This window comes from Oncorhynchus clarkii, chromosome 1 (genome assembly GCF_045791955.1).
Source record: "Oncorhynchus clarkii lewisi isolate Uvic-CL-2024 chromosome 1, UVic_Ocla_1.0, whole genome shotgun sequence".
Classification (NCBI taxonomy): domain Eukaryota; kingdom Metazoa; phylum Chordata; class Actinopteri; order Salmoniformes; family Salmonidae; genus Oncorhynchus; species Oncorhynchus clarkii.
This window is the reverse complement of record NC_092147.1, coordinates 15,461,237-15,478,968: the sequence shown is the minus strand read 5'-3', so window position 1 is coordinate 15,478,968 and position 17,732 is coordinate 15,461,237. Positions and strand designations below refer to the sequence as shown.

The 17,732-nt window shown below is 42.6% G+C and overlaps 1 protein-coding gene across 1 annotated transcript in view; it reads left to right on the top strand.

The window, feature by feature from the left end:
* The window catches only part of LOC139409292 (WD repeat-containing protein 18-like), a 91,034-nt gene that overhangs the window by 37,018 nt on the left and 36,284 nt on the right, over nucleotides 1-17,732 (top strand). Inside the window, exons 4-6 of the mRNA XM_071154667.1 lie at nucleotides 685-828; nucleotides 8,801-8,865; nucleotides 16,673-16,797. Coding sequence (XP_071010768.1) covers nucleotides 685-828; nucleotides 8,801-8,865; nucleotides 16,673-16,797 — 334 coding nt within the window. The remainder of the gene's footprint in view (nucleotides 1-684; nucleotides 829-8,800; nucleotides 8,866-16,672; nucleotides 16,798-17,732) is intronic.

Below are 17,732 nucleotides of genomic sequence, written 5' to 3'. Positions count from 1 at the left end.
CATACTGCTCATTCTGTGCGTGATTTCCTGCAAGACAGGAATGTCAGTGTTCTGCCATGGCCAGCGAAGAGACTGGATCTCAATCCCATTAAGCACGTCTGGGACCTGTTGGATCGGAGAGTGAGGGCACATTTCCCCCCCAGAAATGTGACGGGAACTTGCAGGTGCCTTGGTGGAAGATTGGGGTAACATCTCACAGCAAGAACTGTCAAATCTGGTGCAGTCCACGAGGAGGAGATGCACTGCAGTACTTAGTATCTGGCGTGGCCACCAGCTGCATTGACTTTTACTTTTGATTTTTGACCTCTCCCCCCTTTGTTCAGGGGCACATTATTCAATTTCTGTTAGTCACATGTCTGTGGAACTTGTTCATTTTGTGTCTCAGTTGTTGAATCTTATGTTCTTAACATATTTCCAAATGTTAAGTGTAAATATGTTAAGAGTTTACATACACATTTGAATAAATGTTTTCCGGTATTGAAAGTTATACCGTCGAAATACACCGGTAAAACGTGTATCGCCGAAGCCTAATGGGAGCCCTTCAAATTTTAGCAGTGTATTATGTTAGCAGCCCTCAAAATGTATTTCCTAAAGTAGAAATGAACCAATGTCCACAACTCAGCTCAATTTATCTATGCATCCCTCTCCCTCTTTATCTCCTTTCTTCTCTCAACCTCTCTATAGCTATGGGAGCTATCCTCAGGTGAGATGCTCCTGTCTGTTCTCTTTGACGTGGGCATCATGTCAGTGACCCTTGACCCCTGCGAGTACTGCCTCTTCTGTGGCGGCAGCGACGGCGGTATATTCCAAGTGTCCCTCTGCAGCCAGGTAAGGTATATATTTTTTGTCTTCACCACCTTAGCCTTTCACAGTTTACCCCTGAGCTTTCCTAGGATTAACGTCTCAACGGCTTTAATTCACATACTGTGAGTCTACCTTAATCGAGCATCCATCAAGCGCAACCTTGCCCATTCGAACATGGGTTTTTTGTTACATAACGTCAAGGTTTCATCAGTGGCCTTCCTGCACATTATAAACAGGTTGCCCTACCATAAATAACCAACCCGTTGTGGATAGTGCCCACGGAGAGAAGTGTCTGGACAGGGGCGAGCTCAGACAGGTGACAGCAAATTGGAAAACAGATATACAGTGGGTACATTAGGCCACAGTCTGGCGACGCACCAAGAGAAAGTGACGTAACTAAGATACTTTGAACTGGCATATCCACCTCTAAAATGGATTTTGCATGTCATAAATTTATCTCCTGGTGTATTCAGTACGTATTGTGCGCTGATATTTTTTATTTCAGTCTGACATCACAACTAGGGCTAGGCGATATGGCCAAAATATATTATATCACAGTATTTAAAATAAAAAAATTGGATGGTTTGATATTTTATATTTTTTAATAATAAAAGTTTGCTTTATGAGTAGTGCGTGACTCTAGGGTGGCAACACATACAGTGCATTCGGGAAATTATTCAGAGCCCTTGACTTCTTGTCTTTTTGAGTTTTGACTTATTCTAAAATGGATTAAATATTTTTTTCCCCTCATTAATCTACACACAATACCCATAATGACAAAGCAAAAACAATGTAAAAAATGTAAATTTATTTTAAAAAATTGAAACATCACATTTACTCAAGTATTCAGACCCTTTACTCAGTACTTTGTTGAAGCACCTTTTGCAGTGATTACAGCCTCCAGTCTTCTTGGGTATGACGCTACCTGTGTTTGGGGAGTTTCTCCCATTCTTCTCTCTAGATCCTCTCAAGCTCTGTCAAGTTGGATGGGGAGTGTCACTGCGCAGCTATTTTCAGGTCTCTCCAGAGATGAAAGACCCGTGTTCAAGTCCGGGCTATGGCTGGGCCACTCAAGGACATAGATACTTGTTCCTGAAGCCACTCCTGTGTTGTCTTGGCTGTGTGCTTATGGTTGTTGTCCTGTTGGAAAGGTGAACCTTCACCCCAGTCTGAGGTCCTGAACATTCTGGAGCAGGTTTTCATCAAGGATCTTTCTGTACTTTGCTCTGTTCATCTTTCCCTTGATCCTGACTAGTCTGCCAGTCCCCGCCTCTGAAAAACATCCCCACAGCATGATACTTTCATCATGCTTCATGGTGGCAGCATCATGGTGCCATGCTTCCTCAAGATGTGAATGCCAAAGTGTTCAGTCTTGGTTTCATCAGACCAGATAATCTTGTTTCTGATGGTCTGAGAGTCCTTTAGGTGCCTTTTGTCAAACTCGTGGATTTATATTAAGAAGCAAAGTGAAAACCGCATCGTTGTCATCAACATTGTTGCAGACTGAATACAAGTGTCTCGTGGTCGAAGGAACAACAAATGCGCTCCTTGAGTGACGGGGTGGGGCTAAATCGGCATGCAGAAAGAGAGAGCAGAGAGGGAAACTCAAGAAGGGAAGTAAACTATAAAAATGGACGTTACAAACTGCGTATCACATTTAACAAACCAAACATTCAAATACCATTATAGAAGGTGAAGTAAAAACCCAAACCGGTCCATGCATCAGTTCCGGCCTATCGTCAAATCAAATCAAATTTATTTATATAGCCCTTCGTACATCAGCTGATATCTCAAAGTGCTGTACAGAAACCCAGCCTAAAACCCCAAACAGCAAGCAATGCAGGTGTAGAAGCACGGTGGCTAGGAAAAACTCCCTAGAAAGGCCAAAGCCTAGGAAGAAACCTAGAGAGGAACCAGGCTATGTGGGGTGGCCAGTCCTCTTCTGGCTGTGCCGAGTGGAGATTATAACAGAACATGGCCAAGATGTTCAAATGTTCATAAATGACCAGCATGGTCCAATAATAATAAGGCAGAACAGTTGAAACTAGAGCAGCAGCACGGCCAGGTGGACTGGGGACAGCAAGGAGTCATCATGTCAGGTAGTCCTGAGGCATGGTCCTAGGGCTCAGGTCCTCCGAGAGAGAGAGAGAAAGAAAGAGAGAATTAGAGAGAGCACACTTAAATTCACACAGGACACCAAATAGGACAGAGCAGTACTCCAGATATAACAAACAGACCCTAGCCCCCTGACACATAAACTACTGCAGCATAAATACTGGAGGCTGAGACAGGAGGGGTCAGGAGACACTGTGGCCCCATCCGAGGACACCCCCGGACAGGGCCAAACAGGAAGGATATAACCCCACCCACTTTGCCAAAGCACAGCCCCCACACCACTAGAGGGATATCTTCAACCACCAACTTACCATCCTGAGACAAAAATACGGTATACAGCCCAGCCCAGGTCACAGCTAGTATCTTTGAAGACTGCAGATGAATAGAGTCAAATAAGCACATTTATTTCCAGCACATGAAAATAACTTTCCATATACTGTCATCAAACCCGTTACCTGATTTATTAATTATTTTAATGAAAACTTGATTTAATTTCCACAGGTGAAGGCACACAGCAGGACACTTTTTCCATGTACACACAAACAAAATAAATAAATTCAGAACATTACAAATAAAATAATCCCCCTCCACGTGTCATTTGCCTTATAATACAACTTTGACTCAATTCCCTATGAGTTAGTCCTGTACATTTCTAGTGACACATGAAAATACAGTAAACTTCGTAAGAGGTGTCCCGCTGATTAGCTGACAGCGCCTTGATGTGTCTCCTCAGTGCTGGCATGGAACAGAGCTGCTAAAGTTTGTTAGTGAAGAGGGGAATGGGAGTGATGTTTGGACCGGTCCACATCTCTCTGGTGCACAAGGCAGGTTATGCTTGCACAAAGCTGGTGGGAGATCGGTAGGGCAGTTCCAGAACACTACTCTGCAGCATCCCTATAGTATCTTTGCTTGGGCTCACCCTGTGTTTTCCAACATACAGTAATCCACTGAGAAAGACTTCTTCAGTTGAAAGGGAAAATATAAATAAAACGTTAATCTACCACTATTTGTAATTCTGCACATGTAGTGGGGGATTCTCTAAAAGCACTCAACTGTTGATTTTCCATGAACTTTCTAAGCATTGCACCATCCTTGTATGGGTGAATCTCCACTGTTGGCCTGAAAGGTGGAGAGGTTGTAGAAAACGGGAAAGGGGGGGATCACTGGCATGACCAGTGTGTTTGGGTTGTAAATAATCTGGGGTCTTTCACAGGGACTGTTGTCTGATCCCATGCCTCTTGAGGGACTTCTTTTCTCCCTGTGTGGCTCCTGGTTGCTGTACATTCCCATAAGAGTAGTCAAGTGTAGTGGAGGCTCCTCAGAGGTGAAGGAGAGGACCATCCTCTTCAGGGAATTTAAGAAAAATGTAAATAGTGAAACGTTAAAAGTTATCCTTTTTAGATACAACTATACTAAATATAGTCACGTCATCAAATAACTGATCAAAACACACTGTTTTGCAATGGTCTACAGTAGCCTCAACAGCACTCTCTAGGGTAGCACCATGGTGTCGCCTGAGGACAGCTATTTTCCATCCTCCTCTGGTTTCATTGACTCCAATACAAAACCTAGGAGTCTCAAGCTTATCATCCCCTTCCTTAGACTCAAAAGATAATTATGGCAGGTTGGAGGACGTCCTCCAGAAGTCATCAGAGCTCTTGCAGTATGAACTAACATCTTGTCTACCTAATCAAAGGATCAGAGATTGAATCTGGTATTGAACGTTTAAGCTGCAGTGCATAAAGTGTGGTGCGTAGTTGACTCAGAGAGAAAGACAATATTTGAACAGTTTTGAACAAATTATTTTCTTCAAAAATTGATGGTTTATTAATGCGTAAGTTCTAGTTTGTTGACTATAACGTTAATATGGTGGCAACGATGTAGGCTGTGTAGCGGTTAGTGGTTATGGTAGGAAGGTTTGGCTTGAGGAGGTTTTTGTACCTTGTCACAGACCGCTGTTGTGTTGTGCTCTGAAGTCCACAAGCGAAGGGAAAAGGTGAGCGGAGGAGAGCACGTAAATGCGAGAAGGAATTATACAACGAGCAAAGTGATGATGCTGCATGTGGCTACTATGAAAGTAAACTGTGTGTGCGGGTGATTCTTTCTGACAATTCTGTTGCAAAACATTTCTTAAACAAAAGCAGACGAAATGAAACCGGGAAGGACCTACCTGAATTTGTCCAATAGAAACTCTATTTGTTTTGTGTGATTACATCCCAGATCAGCTAGATGCAGGCAAAGGTGTTCACGGCGGTATTGAATGTGTTACTGTCTGTTACCTTGATTACGCCAATTTGTCTCTCGACCTGTGCACCTATGTAATAAACATTCATTTGCAGGCTAGGTTGGAGCTACCTCGTGATGGATATGGGGCAAATTCTATCATGTAGTAACCTAAACCTGTGTGTTACATTGCGACGGGTTTATGGAATATAGAAGAAATAATGCGATGCTCGTAAAAAAAAAAACTGATCCCCCCCTAATCTTGAACGGCACTGTCACTGGTCAAGTGGGATCCTTTCTGACAGCTTCTCTTCAAGGAGAAAGGAGACCTGTCATGGTTCAGAGTCACAGTCCCCCGGTTTAGTGCATCTAGACTTACTGCAACATGCTAACCAGGATCTTTGTTCCTCAGCTTTGACAGATCATTTAACACAATATGGACTTTTGTATTAGGCATGGTTTATGATTTATTTGCAGGATGGGCTTCTTTTGTGCCCCAGAAAGTCACATTTCCGTGCATAACAATGTGTGTTTGTCAAGCTGCACCGAATTAATCCAAATTGAGTATGTAACCGACACAACCAACTGGATCAAAGAAGACGTCAATGGATGTTGTTTAGTTTGAGGTTCAAGCTTTGTCCTCTCTTCTCCTTTCTACTTGTCATGAGTTTCATGTCAGGTAAAGAAACTTGCAGAAAAGACTCAATTAAACATGACAGAAATTAATGGGAACATTTTTGCAGAAGAAAGGATCCCCCTCCCCTCATTAGAATACCCTATTTCTATTTAAAACCTGATTTTCCCTCATTCTGGCTCTTGCAGTCATATGAAACTGGGTGTGAGTCACTCCCTGTGCAGGCGGGTTGCCCGTAGGCATCACCCCCCCATTATAGACACTTCCTGTCTCCTTTCTCTTCCTCTCACAGTCCTGCAGGAAGCTCAGACCGAGTGCCTCCAAATCTGTGCTTCAATGACCAAGTCTCACTGCCCCATTTATTCTTCATGTATCGATAATTAAAACTCGCACATTTCAGTTTTTCAACCTCTTTACTCGTCATCTCATTTACTTTGTAATTGTGTACACCTCCACCCCAAATCCGCGACGCTGGAAATGTTGTGGGTGGCACCTGGATGTATGGCCAAACAAACAATATCCCAGAGGCATCAGGTTTGAGTGGAGAAAAGCCCTCTTCTGATACAGATACACCCCCCCCCCCCCCCCCCCCCTCTTTCACTGACTCATGGTTATTGTTCCAGTCCTCTCACAGGTTATTAATACAACCAACAAGTTCATGTTAGTCAGTCAGGCTGACAGGGAGTATGACAATATTCACAGAAACGGTCATATAGATCTAGACTGCTCCTTTGGTTTTCATTAGAATTGTTTATCTACGGTGCAGATTACTTCGTCTAATATTCTGCTATTGGTCAGGGGACTCCACCGCTTATGTTTGTTTTTTGTTTTTTTACAGAAGTATAGCAATAATTGCTTTTAATGTTGTAGTGGAATGACTTGACCTCAGGAAGAATGGCTTAAAGTCAATAAATAGTCATTGATATGACAAGATTTCTGAGACGGCATATAATTGAATTTATTCATATTGAAGTATGTTTTATGTATGCTTAAAAGACCTGTTGCAAGCTGTAATTATTGAGATAGAAAATTGTACACAGGACCTTCTCATCAGCCTGTTTGCATGGGCAAGAGTTTCGGCTTGCCTGGTAACCAATTTACCACATGGTGATGTCAATAGACTCTCTGCCAATAACAGCTAGTTTTAAGTTCAACCCTCGCCATGCAGACCACTCCAAGATCAGTCTTAGCAAAATTCTTCCTTGAGAAACTAAAAAGCCATTTTTGTCCATTTTAATGGAAACTATCACAGTAGGGTACTTAATTGTTACCGGAAAATGATTTGATATTGATATAAAAACGTCTGCATTGGGCCTTTAAAGACTTTGAAAGCCAAGCCGCTAACCCATTGACTCGCACGCCTTGGACTTCCAACCAGTCTTTAGAAGCTTAATTATTTAGGAATGCTGCATCTTAAAGATCAATTGGATAATTAAGATAATTGGAGAGAGAAGAAAGCTTTTATAGCCCTGCTCTGCATTAAATCAATTACATTATCTCTGCATTGTTGTTTTCTATGGTTCAAGTTAAGTCTATAGATGCTGGTGAGTGAAATCACAGCTTTTTACTGCTCCACCATTTCCTCTTCCCTCTGGCTTCCCCCTGGCTCTTAAATTATAATGATCTACTTCAATATGCCGCATTCTTTGTCATTCATTCTAAAGAAATTGCAGATCATCTGTATCTCATTCTTTCCGTGTTTTGATTGAGAATGGATATTGTGGTGTTTGCATTTTTCCAGTTTAATCCTCTAAATTTATGAGTTTGTACATCTTTGATAAAGACATCTCTTCCCTCTTTCTGGTTAACATTGCTTGACACTCTTCATGACTGCTTGTCTTGAAAGTTAGTGTTATTACTTTGGGCCAACTGGATTCCATCACAAATGTTTGATATTTTTCATTTTTTATGTATTAAGAAACTGCCACCTCTACAGTCAGCATCCAAAAGGCATTAACTCTTCACCAGCACGTCTTTTCCTGCTCCCCTAATTGTGCTGTTTACCCGATTTGGAGAGGGTTATTCATTTCCTAGAGAGCTTAACTGTGAATGTGCCTTTGGATCATTGTTTAATAAAGAGGATTTCATACCCTAGCTGGGCAGAAGTTCTTATACATTCTGAGTGAGAGCTGCGTTCGTTGTGCGTTTAGGTCCCCCCTTGTTGTCAAAATTGTTCAGCAGGAGATGAGACAGTGAGCCCAGAATTGTCACATTTGGATAAATAGGCCTAGTCACAGACAGACAGGCTGAGAATTCTCTTCCCCACTGCGAGCCAGCAGCAACCAGCTGTTTCCTTTTCCTGCAGTGTGAAGGTTTTGAAATGTAATCCGGCCAATACTTTTTTGCCATAGGAAATACATAATTTTCTTGCTAAATGGTTCCGGACATCCCTCACGGATTTAAGCACTTGATTTTAACAGTTTAACAGGCTAATGTCACAATTTGTATTTATTTCATCCTTCATCTGTGGTGGATTAGACTAGTTACTGTATTTTTCATTCCACTTCCAACATTTTAGTTAATGGAGTGGTGTGAAATGATACATGATGCTTCCCTCCCACTCAAACCTTCCCTTAATGATTTGAATTTCAGTCTTCTGGCCAGAGCATCAAGCCCAGGCCAGGCTTCTACACAAACAGACAAAATGATTAACTTTTAACCAAATCCCTTTCAAGTCCACTTGTCATGTTTAATTTAGTGCCCTCAAAATAGGCAGTATAGAAGTGATGTAATGATTAGAGTTGGTCAAAGTCAAGTCCAGCGGTGTCCAGTCCTCCCTTTCTTGCTGCATGTCTGACACATCCGCATCCCTAATTAAAGCAATTAAGTCAATCGATCAAACCATTAAGAGGCTGGATAGGGCCACAAATTCCCTGCCAACTTAATAGAGGAGAGGGGGGAACATGTTAGTGAGTGTACCTGAGACGCAAGCTAAATAGCTATGGGAATGAAAAACAACTATCAGAAGTCTGAGGTTTGCTTACTCTGATGAACTTCTTTTGACTTCTTTCTTCTGGTCTGCAGAGCCTAAGTCGGGATAAGACATTCCAGTCGGACAACGAGGGTAACCAGGTTATCAAAGGACACAGGTGGGCTGCCTTCAAGGGCTCTTCTATTTAATATATGCCATTTAGCAGACACTTTTTTCCAAAGCGAACTTAGTCATGTGGCATACATTTTACATATGGGTGGTCCTGGGAATCGAAGGCACTATCCTGGCATTGTAGTGTAGTCATATTTGATATGTGTATATGTTTGATATACATTATATTATATATACATCACATGCGATTCGTAATAAGACAAGCATTTTATGACTCCATAAAGATAATTTAAATTTACAAGCAAGGATTAGGCAATGAGCTGGCGTTGACTAGCAAGAATTGGACTGAGAATTGTATTTATCTCATTAACATTGTACAATGAATGGATTCACATACAAAGCATGAAGCTTAAGTTACAAACCATTACAAAGCATACTTCTTGGCATATACAGTGCATTCGGAAAGTATTCAGACCCCTGGACTTTTTCCATATTTTGTTACATTAGTCTTATTCTAAAATAGATTAAATCATTATATTTCCTCGTCAATCTACCCCATAACGATGAAGTGAAAATACGTTTTTAGAATTTTTCAAATGTATTAAAAATAATCTGATACCTTATATATATATAAGTATTCCGAGGTGCTTCCTGGTTCCATTGATCATCCTTGGGATTTTCTACTACTTGATTGGATTCCACCTGTGGTAAATTCAATTGATTGGACATCATTTGGAAAGGCACACACCTGTCTATATAAGGTCCCACAGTTGACAGTGCATGTCAGAGCAAAAACCAAGCCATGAGGTTGAAGGTATTGTCCGTAGAGCGCCGAGACAGGATTGTGTCGAGGTACAGATCTGGGGAAGGGTACCAAAAATGTCTGCAGCATTGAAGGTCCCCAAGAACACAGTGGCCTCCATCATTCTTAAATGGAAGAAGTTTTGAACCACCAAGACTCTTCCTAGAGCTAGCCGCCCGGCCAAACTAAACAAACGGGGGAGAGGTTCCTTGCTTAGGGAAGGGACCAAGAACCCGATGGTTACTCTGACAGAGCTCCGAAGTTCCTCTGTGGAGATGGGAGTACAGAAGGACAACTGTCTCTGCAGCACTCCACCAATCAGGCCTTTATGGTAGAGAGGCCAGACAGAAGCCACTCCTCAGTAAAAGGCACATGACAGCACGCTTGGAGTTTTCCAAAAGGCACCTAAAGGACTCTCAGACCATGAGAAACAAGATTCTCTGGTCTGATTGAACTCTATTGCCTGAAAGCCAAGTGTCATGTCTGGAGGAAACCTGGCACCATCCCTACAGTGAAGAATGGTGGTGGCAGCATCATGCTGTGGGGATTTTTTTCACCGGCAAGGACTGGGAGACTTGTCAGGATCGAGGGGAAAGATGAACTGAGCAAACTACGGAGAGATTCTTGATGAAACCCTACCCCAGAGCGCTCAGGACCTCAGACTGTGGCGAAGGTTCACCTTCCAGCAGGACAACGACCCTAAGCACACAGCCAATACAACGCAGAAGTGGTTTCAGGACAAGTCTCTGAATGTCCTTGAATGGCCCAGCCAGAGTCTGGACTTGAACCCGATCGAACATCTGGAGAGATCTGAAAATAGCTGTGCAGCGATGCTCCCCATCCAACCTGACAGAGCTTTTAGAGGATCTGCAGAGAAGAAGTTAAAGCTGTCAAAGGTTGGCTAACCATGACTGCATGGCCATGCACGCCTCCAACTTGATCATCAAGTTTGCAGTCGACACAAAAGTAGTAGGCTTGATCACCAACAACGACTAGACAGCCAATAGGGAGGAGGTGAGGGCACTCGGAGTGTGGTGTCAGGAAAACAACCTCTCACTGAACTTCGACAACACAAAGGAGATGATCATGGACTTCAGGAAACAGCAGAGGGAGCACCCCCCTCTCCGCGTCGATGGGACAGCAGTGGAGAAGGTGGAAAGTTTAAGTTCCTCGGCATACACATCACAGACAAACTGAAATGGTCCACCCACACAGACAGTGTGGTAAAGAAGGCGCAACAGCTCCTCTTCAACCTCAGGAGGCTGAAGACATTTTACAGATGCACAATAGAGAGCATCCTGTCAGGCTGTATCACCGCCTGGTTCGGCAACTGCACCGCCCACAACCGCACGGCTCTCCAGAGGGTGGTGCGATGCTGCACAACGCATCACCGGGGGCAAACTACATGCCCTCCAAGACACCTACAGTACCCGATGTCACAGGAAGGCCAAAAAGATCATCAAGGACAACAACCACCCGAGCCACTGCCTGTTCACCCGCTGTCATCCAGAAGGCGAGGTCAGTACAGGTGCGTCAAAGCTGGGACCGAGAGACTGAAAAACAGCTTCTATCTCAAGGCCATCAGACTGTTAAACAGCCATCACTAAAACAGAGGCTGCTGCCTACCTACAGACTTGAAATCATTGGCCACTCTTAACAAATGGATCACTAGTCACTTTATTAATGGCACTTTAATGATGTTTACATTTCTTACATTACTCATCCCATATGTACAGTGCCTTGCGAAAGTATTCGGCCCCCTTGAACTTTGCGACCTTTTGCCACATTTCAGGCTTCAAACATAAAGATATAAAACTGTATTTTTTTGTGAAGAATCAACAACAAGTGGGACACAATCATGAAGTGGAACGACATTTATTGGATATTTCAAACTTTTTTAACAAATCAAAAACTGAAAAATTGGGCGTGCAAAATTATTCAGCCCCCTTAAGTTAATACTTTGTAGCGCCACCTTTTGCTGCGATTACAGCTGTAAGTCGCTTGGGGTATGTCTCTATCAGTTTTGCACATCGGGAGACTGACATTTTTTCCCATTCCTCCTTGCAAAACAGCTCGAGCTCAGTGAGGTTGGATGGAGAGCATTTGTGAACAGCAGTTTTCAGTTCTTTCCACAGATTCTCGATTGGATTCAGGTCTGGACTTTGACTTGGCCATTCTAACACCTGGATATGTTTATTTTTGAACCATTCCATTGTAGATTTTGCTTTATGTTTTGGATCATTGTCTTGTTGGAAGACAAATCTCTGTCCCAGTCTCAGGTCTTTTGCAGACACAAGTTTTCTTCCAGAATGGTCCTGTATTTGGCTCCATCCATCTTCCCATCAATTTTAACCATCTTCCCTGTCCCTGCTGAAGAAAAGCAGGCCCAAACCATGATGCTGCCACCACCATGTTTGACAGTGGGGATGGTGTGTTCAGGGTGATGAGCTGTGTTGCTTTTACGCCAAACATAACGTTTTGCATTGTTGCCAAAAAGTTCAATTTTGGTTTCATCTGACCAGAGCACCTTCTTCCACATGTTTGGTGTGTCTCCCAGGTGGCTTGTGGCAAACTTTAAACAACACTTTTTATGGATATCTTTAAGAAATGGCTTTCTTCTTGCCACTCTTCCATAAAGGCCAGATTTGTTCAATATACGACTGATTGTTGTCCTATGGACAGAGTCTCCCACCTCAGCTGTAGATCTCTGCAGTTCATCCAGAGTGATCATGGGCCTCTTGGCTGCATCTCTGATCAGTCTTCTCCTTGTATGAGCTGAAAGTTTAGAGGGACGGCCAGGTCTTGGTAGATTTGCAGTGGTCTGATACTCCTTCCATTTCAATATTATCGCTTGCACAGTGCTCCTTGGGATGTTTAAAGCTTGGGAAATCTTTTTGTATCCAAATCCGGCTTTAAACTTCTTCACAACAGTATCTCGGACCTGCCTGGTGTGTTCCTTGTTCTTCATGATGCTCTCTGCGCTTTTAACGGACCTCTGAGACTATCACAGTGCAGGTGCATTTATACGGAGACTTGATTACACACAGGTGGATTGTATTTATCATCATTAGTCATTTAGGTCAACATTGGATCATTCAGAGATCCTTACTGAACTTCTGGAGAGTTTGCTGCACTGAAAGTAAAGGGGCTGAATAATTTTGCACGCCCAATTTTTCAGTTTTTGATTTGTTAAAAAAGTTTGAAATATCCAATAAATGTTGTTCCACTTCATGATTGTGTCCCACTTGTTGTTGATTCTTCACAAAAAAATACAGTTTTTTATCTTTATGTTTGAAGCCTGAAATGTGGCAAAAGGTCGCAAAGTTCAAGGGGGCCGATTACTTTCGCAAGGCACTGTATATACTGTATTTTATACCATATTTTGCATCTCGTCTATGCCGGTCGGTTATGGTCCATCCATATATTTATATGTACATATTCTTATTCCATCCCTTCACTTAGATTTGTGTGTATTAGGTAGTTGTTGTGGAATTGTTAGATTACTTGTTAGATATTGCTGCACTGTCGGAACTAGAAGCAGAAGCATTCCGCTACATTCGCAATAACATCTGCTAACCCTGTGTATGTGACCAATAACATCTGCTAACCCTGTGTATGTGACCAATAACATCTGCTAACCCTGTGTATGTGACCAATAACATCTGCTAACCCTGTGTATGTGACCAATAACATCTGCTAACCCTGTGTATGTGACCAATAAAATTTGATTTGACATTGAAGAATCTCAAATATAAAATATATTTTGATTTGTTTAACACTTTTTTTGGTTACTACATGATTCCATATATGTTATTTCATAGTTGGTGTCTACCCTGTTATTCTTCAATGTAGAAAATAGTAAAAATAAAGAAAAACCCTGCAATGAGTAGGTGTGTCCAGACTTTTGACTGGTACTGTATTTCTTCAGACCTTTTCTCAGTACTTTGTTGGCAGCGATTACAGCCTTGAGTCTTCTTGTGTATGACGCTACAAGCTGTATTTGGGGAGTTTCTCCCATTCTTCTCTGCAGATCCTCTCAAGCTCTGTCAGGTTGGATTGGGAGCGTTGCTGCACAGCTATTTTCAGGTCTCTCCAGAGATGCTTGATTGGGTTCAAGTCCGGGCTCCGGCTAGGCCACTCAAGAACATTCAGAGGCTTGTCGCTTTGTCTTTATGGGATTTTGTGTGTAGATTGATGAGGGGAAAAACAATATGTAATACATTTTAGAATAAGGCTGTAATGTAACAAAATATTAAAGGGTCTAAATACTTTCTGAATATACTGTAACCGTCAAACCCTTTTTAAATAGGCCTATACTACAACCATTTAAGGAAAAAAATATTTATTTACTTTTGTTTTCATGTAGATGAACTTGACCTTTTAGTGGGAGTGTTTACTCATGATTATAAGCAATTGTTTTGCTAACTTAATCTCTATTAAACATTCTACATCTCCTCTTTCCAACTGTCCTTTGATGCTGGAGCAGCAAATCCGCGAGATGCGCGGGGGTGTGGAGCGCTTTAGGCTATGGCACTTCAGTAAAGGAATTGTTTAACATCTGGAATTTATTTTATACAATGCCCATTTTCATTGCTTGCTACTTGCTACTACTGGTATAATTTGACACAGACTCTTTTCTTAATCTTTAGACTAATCAACGTTGATGAGGCCCAGTCCTGGCCCATATGCTGCCCTAAGCGAGGCAAAACAAAAATGCTGCAAAACAAAAATTATCTTATAGCCTACTTTCAGGAAAGGTAGCCTAGGTCTTTTATACGTTTTAAGGAAAGGGTTAATATTTGCTCTTGTGTCTGACATATACTGGTGGCTTTGAATTGACGGGTGCTTATACAGGGATGTGCATGTGAGGTCACCGATTCTGTCTATAGGCCTATATGTACATTCAGAAAGTTTCCTAAATTAGCCTGTCTGGACCCAATCTCTTTAATAACACTACTGTCATGATTTAAAATGTTGTAAAAAGAAGACCTGATTTCAGTAGCTTAGGCTACCTTATTTCTCTCATTACGGCATCCTCTCTTTGAAGAACATGTCAATGCCACTGCCATCAAATGACCACGGCAAGGTTTGTGACGTTATGCAAATATTTTGGGAAAACTATGGGTTTTTTCACCCATCGTTTGATTAGTTAGAATTTGTTTGAATGGTTTTGTGCGTCGAAATAGGATCTGTATTAAAAATATATATATATATGCAGAAAATCCAAGTGGCTTTGTCAGTGCTTCATGTTTTAATTTTTGCCATGAAAAAAGATATTGCAATATCGTCACAGCCCTATTCAAGTGACTGGCAGGGACTGTTTCATGGGGCCCTAACCCTAATTGTTACTGTAAGTCAGAGCGTCTGCTAAATTTAATTTTGCCACTTGACTTGTTTGGTGCTTAATACACTACATGACCAAAAGTATGTGGACATCTGCTCGTCGAACATCTCATTCCAAAGTCATGGGCATTAATATGGAGTTGGTCTCACCTTTGCTGCTATAACAGCCTCCACTCTTCTGGGAAGGCTTTCCACTAGAGGTTGGAACATTGCTGCGGGGACTTGCTTCCATTCAGCCACAAGAGCATTAGTGAGGTTGGGCACTGATGTTGGGTGATTATGCCTGGCTCGCAGTCGGAGTTCCAATTCATCCCAAAGGTGTTCGATGGGGTTGAGGTCAGGGCTCTCAAGGCCAGTCAAATTCTTCCACACCAATCTCAACAAACCATTTGTGTATGGATCACACTTTATGCATGGGTGCATTGTCATGCCAAAACAGGAAATGGCCATCCACTAAGTTGGAAGTACAGAATTGTCTGGAATGCCATTGTTTGCTGTAGTATTAAGTTTTCCCTTCACTGGAACTAAGGGGCCTACCCCAAACCATGAAAAACAGCCCCAGACCATTATTCCTCCTCCACCAAACTTCACAGTTGGCACTATGCTTTGGGGTAGGCAGCTTTCTCCTGCCATCTACCAAACCCAGCTTCAGCCGTCGAACTGCCAGATGGTGAAGCATGATTCATCACTCCAGAGTCCAATGACTGCGATCTTTACACCATGCAAGCTGACACTTGGCATTGCGCATGGTGGTCTTAGGCTTTTGTGCGGCTGCTCGGACATGGACATTTCTTCAAGCTCCGACAGTTCCCAACAGTTCTTGTGCTGACGTTACGTCCAGAGGTAGTTTGGAACTCAGTAGTGAGTGTTGCAACCGAGGACATATTGTTATGCACTACTGGCTTCAGCACTTGTCGGTCCCATTTTGGGAGCTTGTGTGGCCTACCACTTCGCGGCTGAGCCGTTGTTTCTCCTAGATGTTGCCATTTCACAATAACAGCACTTACAGTTGACCGAGACAGCTCTATCAGGGCAGAAATTTGACAAACTGACTTGTTGGAAAGGTGGCTGGCATCCTATGACGGTGCCACGTTGAACGTCACTGAGCTTTTCAGTAATACCATTCTACTGCCAATGTTTGTCTATGGAGATAGCATGGTTGTTTGCTCGGTTTTATACACATCAGCAACGGGTGTGGCTGAAATAGCCGAATCCACTAATTTGACGGGGTGTCCACATACTTTTGTATATATAGTCTATGTCCCTGTTTTGGTACCGTACCTGGAATGTGCATACATGGTAATTAGGTTGTCTGTAGTGTGTGAACAGAAGCAAGATAACAATGCTGAAACGCTGCTGTAAGAAAACCAGTTTAGGGAGGAAAGTACTAGGTATTTTTCTTCCAGCAATGGCTTTTGTCCTCCCTTGTGATGTAACTGGACTAAAGCCTAGAGACGCATTTCATTTGTAAGGAAACTAAACAATAGCATTTAATAAATCAGGAGAAAGTATCCGATCAGAACTGGAGAAAGAAAAAATCTGATATAATGCACTTGCTGAAATTGAGATTTTGTGTGACTCTAGATTACATCCATTATTTACTTGGTTAATAATGGACAAGCTTAGACAAATGTTGATCCCCAAACATGATGTTTGAGAAACCTATTTTATTAAGTGGTGATCTCCCTTTCCACTCAACCCTCCACAGGAAGCTAGTGACCTGTCTGTCTGTGTCTATGGACGGCACTCTCCTCCTCTCGGGGTCCCACGACGAGACCATACGACTGTGGGACATCCAAAGCAATCAGAGCATCCGCAGCATCAACCACAAAGGTGAGCTTGAATGACCCCTCGTCTCAACAAACCCTTGTGTCACCTCAGTGGTCCAAACCCATCTCTTCAGTTCAGCCATTGAGACATTGATTTCTCCCCCAACACCCTGAATCATACATCACCTAATCTCCCGAGACTGAATGGGATGCATGAGATAACGAGCTGCAGTAGTTCCAGTCTTTGGGTTTTCGTCACTCGTTATATAGACTTTTCAGGATTGGGCGAAAGCTGTGCTTAAACGTCTTTGCTTCAAGTACTTTGTGCATTTGCCCACACGGATCGGAAGGGGAGGGGATTTGGCTTAGTTTCCTTTTGCGAGGGTGGAGACTTTGTAAACTTCTCTCAATTTCTAACACATATAGACCCAGAAGTTAAGCACACATCTGACCAAATGACGCAAGATTTTACTTCTGGGTTGACCAAGATTATACATCACCCTGCCCCCCAGCCCGTGTTAGAAAACCTTTCCACTGTTGCCCTTCCTTGAGGTCATGGTATGTACGGTTTGACATGCATGCCCTTTGGCCTGTACTATGCTCCAGGTGCCGGCTTTGTCTGCTCGTGCTCTCCGTCTCTCTTACTGGGCGCCAACGGCAGACGCCAAACTCAATTCCCTTCTTGCTCTATGCTTTGGGTTCAGCTTGGGCTGTTGTGTAGTGGTACGCTGATGTGTTTATTTATGTTTGCTCTTAATGTTACTTTGTGAAGCAGATATAGAGGGCTTGCAGTGGCATCACAAATCACCTGACAACCGCGCCATGTTGGAAGTCTGTTGAAAGCAGATCTACTAAGCTAATTGTTAGAAGAATGAAGATAATGTGTTCAAAGATACAGTTAATGACTATAAGGGAGCAGAGCTGTCAAAGTAGAGAGTTGTTTTTTTCTCCGTGGAGTTACCATCACATTGAGGCGTCTGGTCTTTCTATGGGCCACAG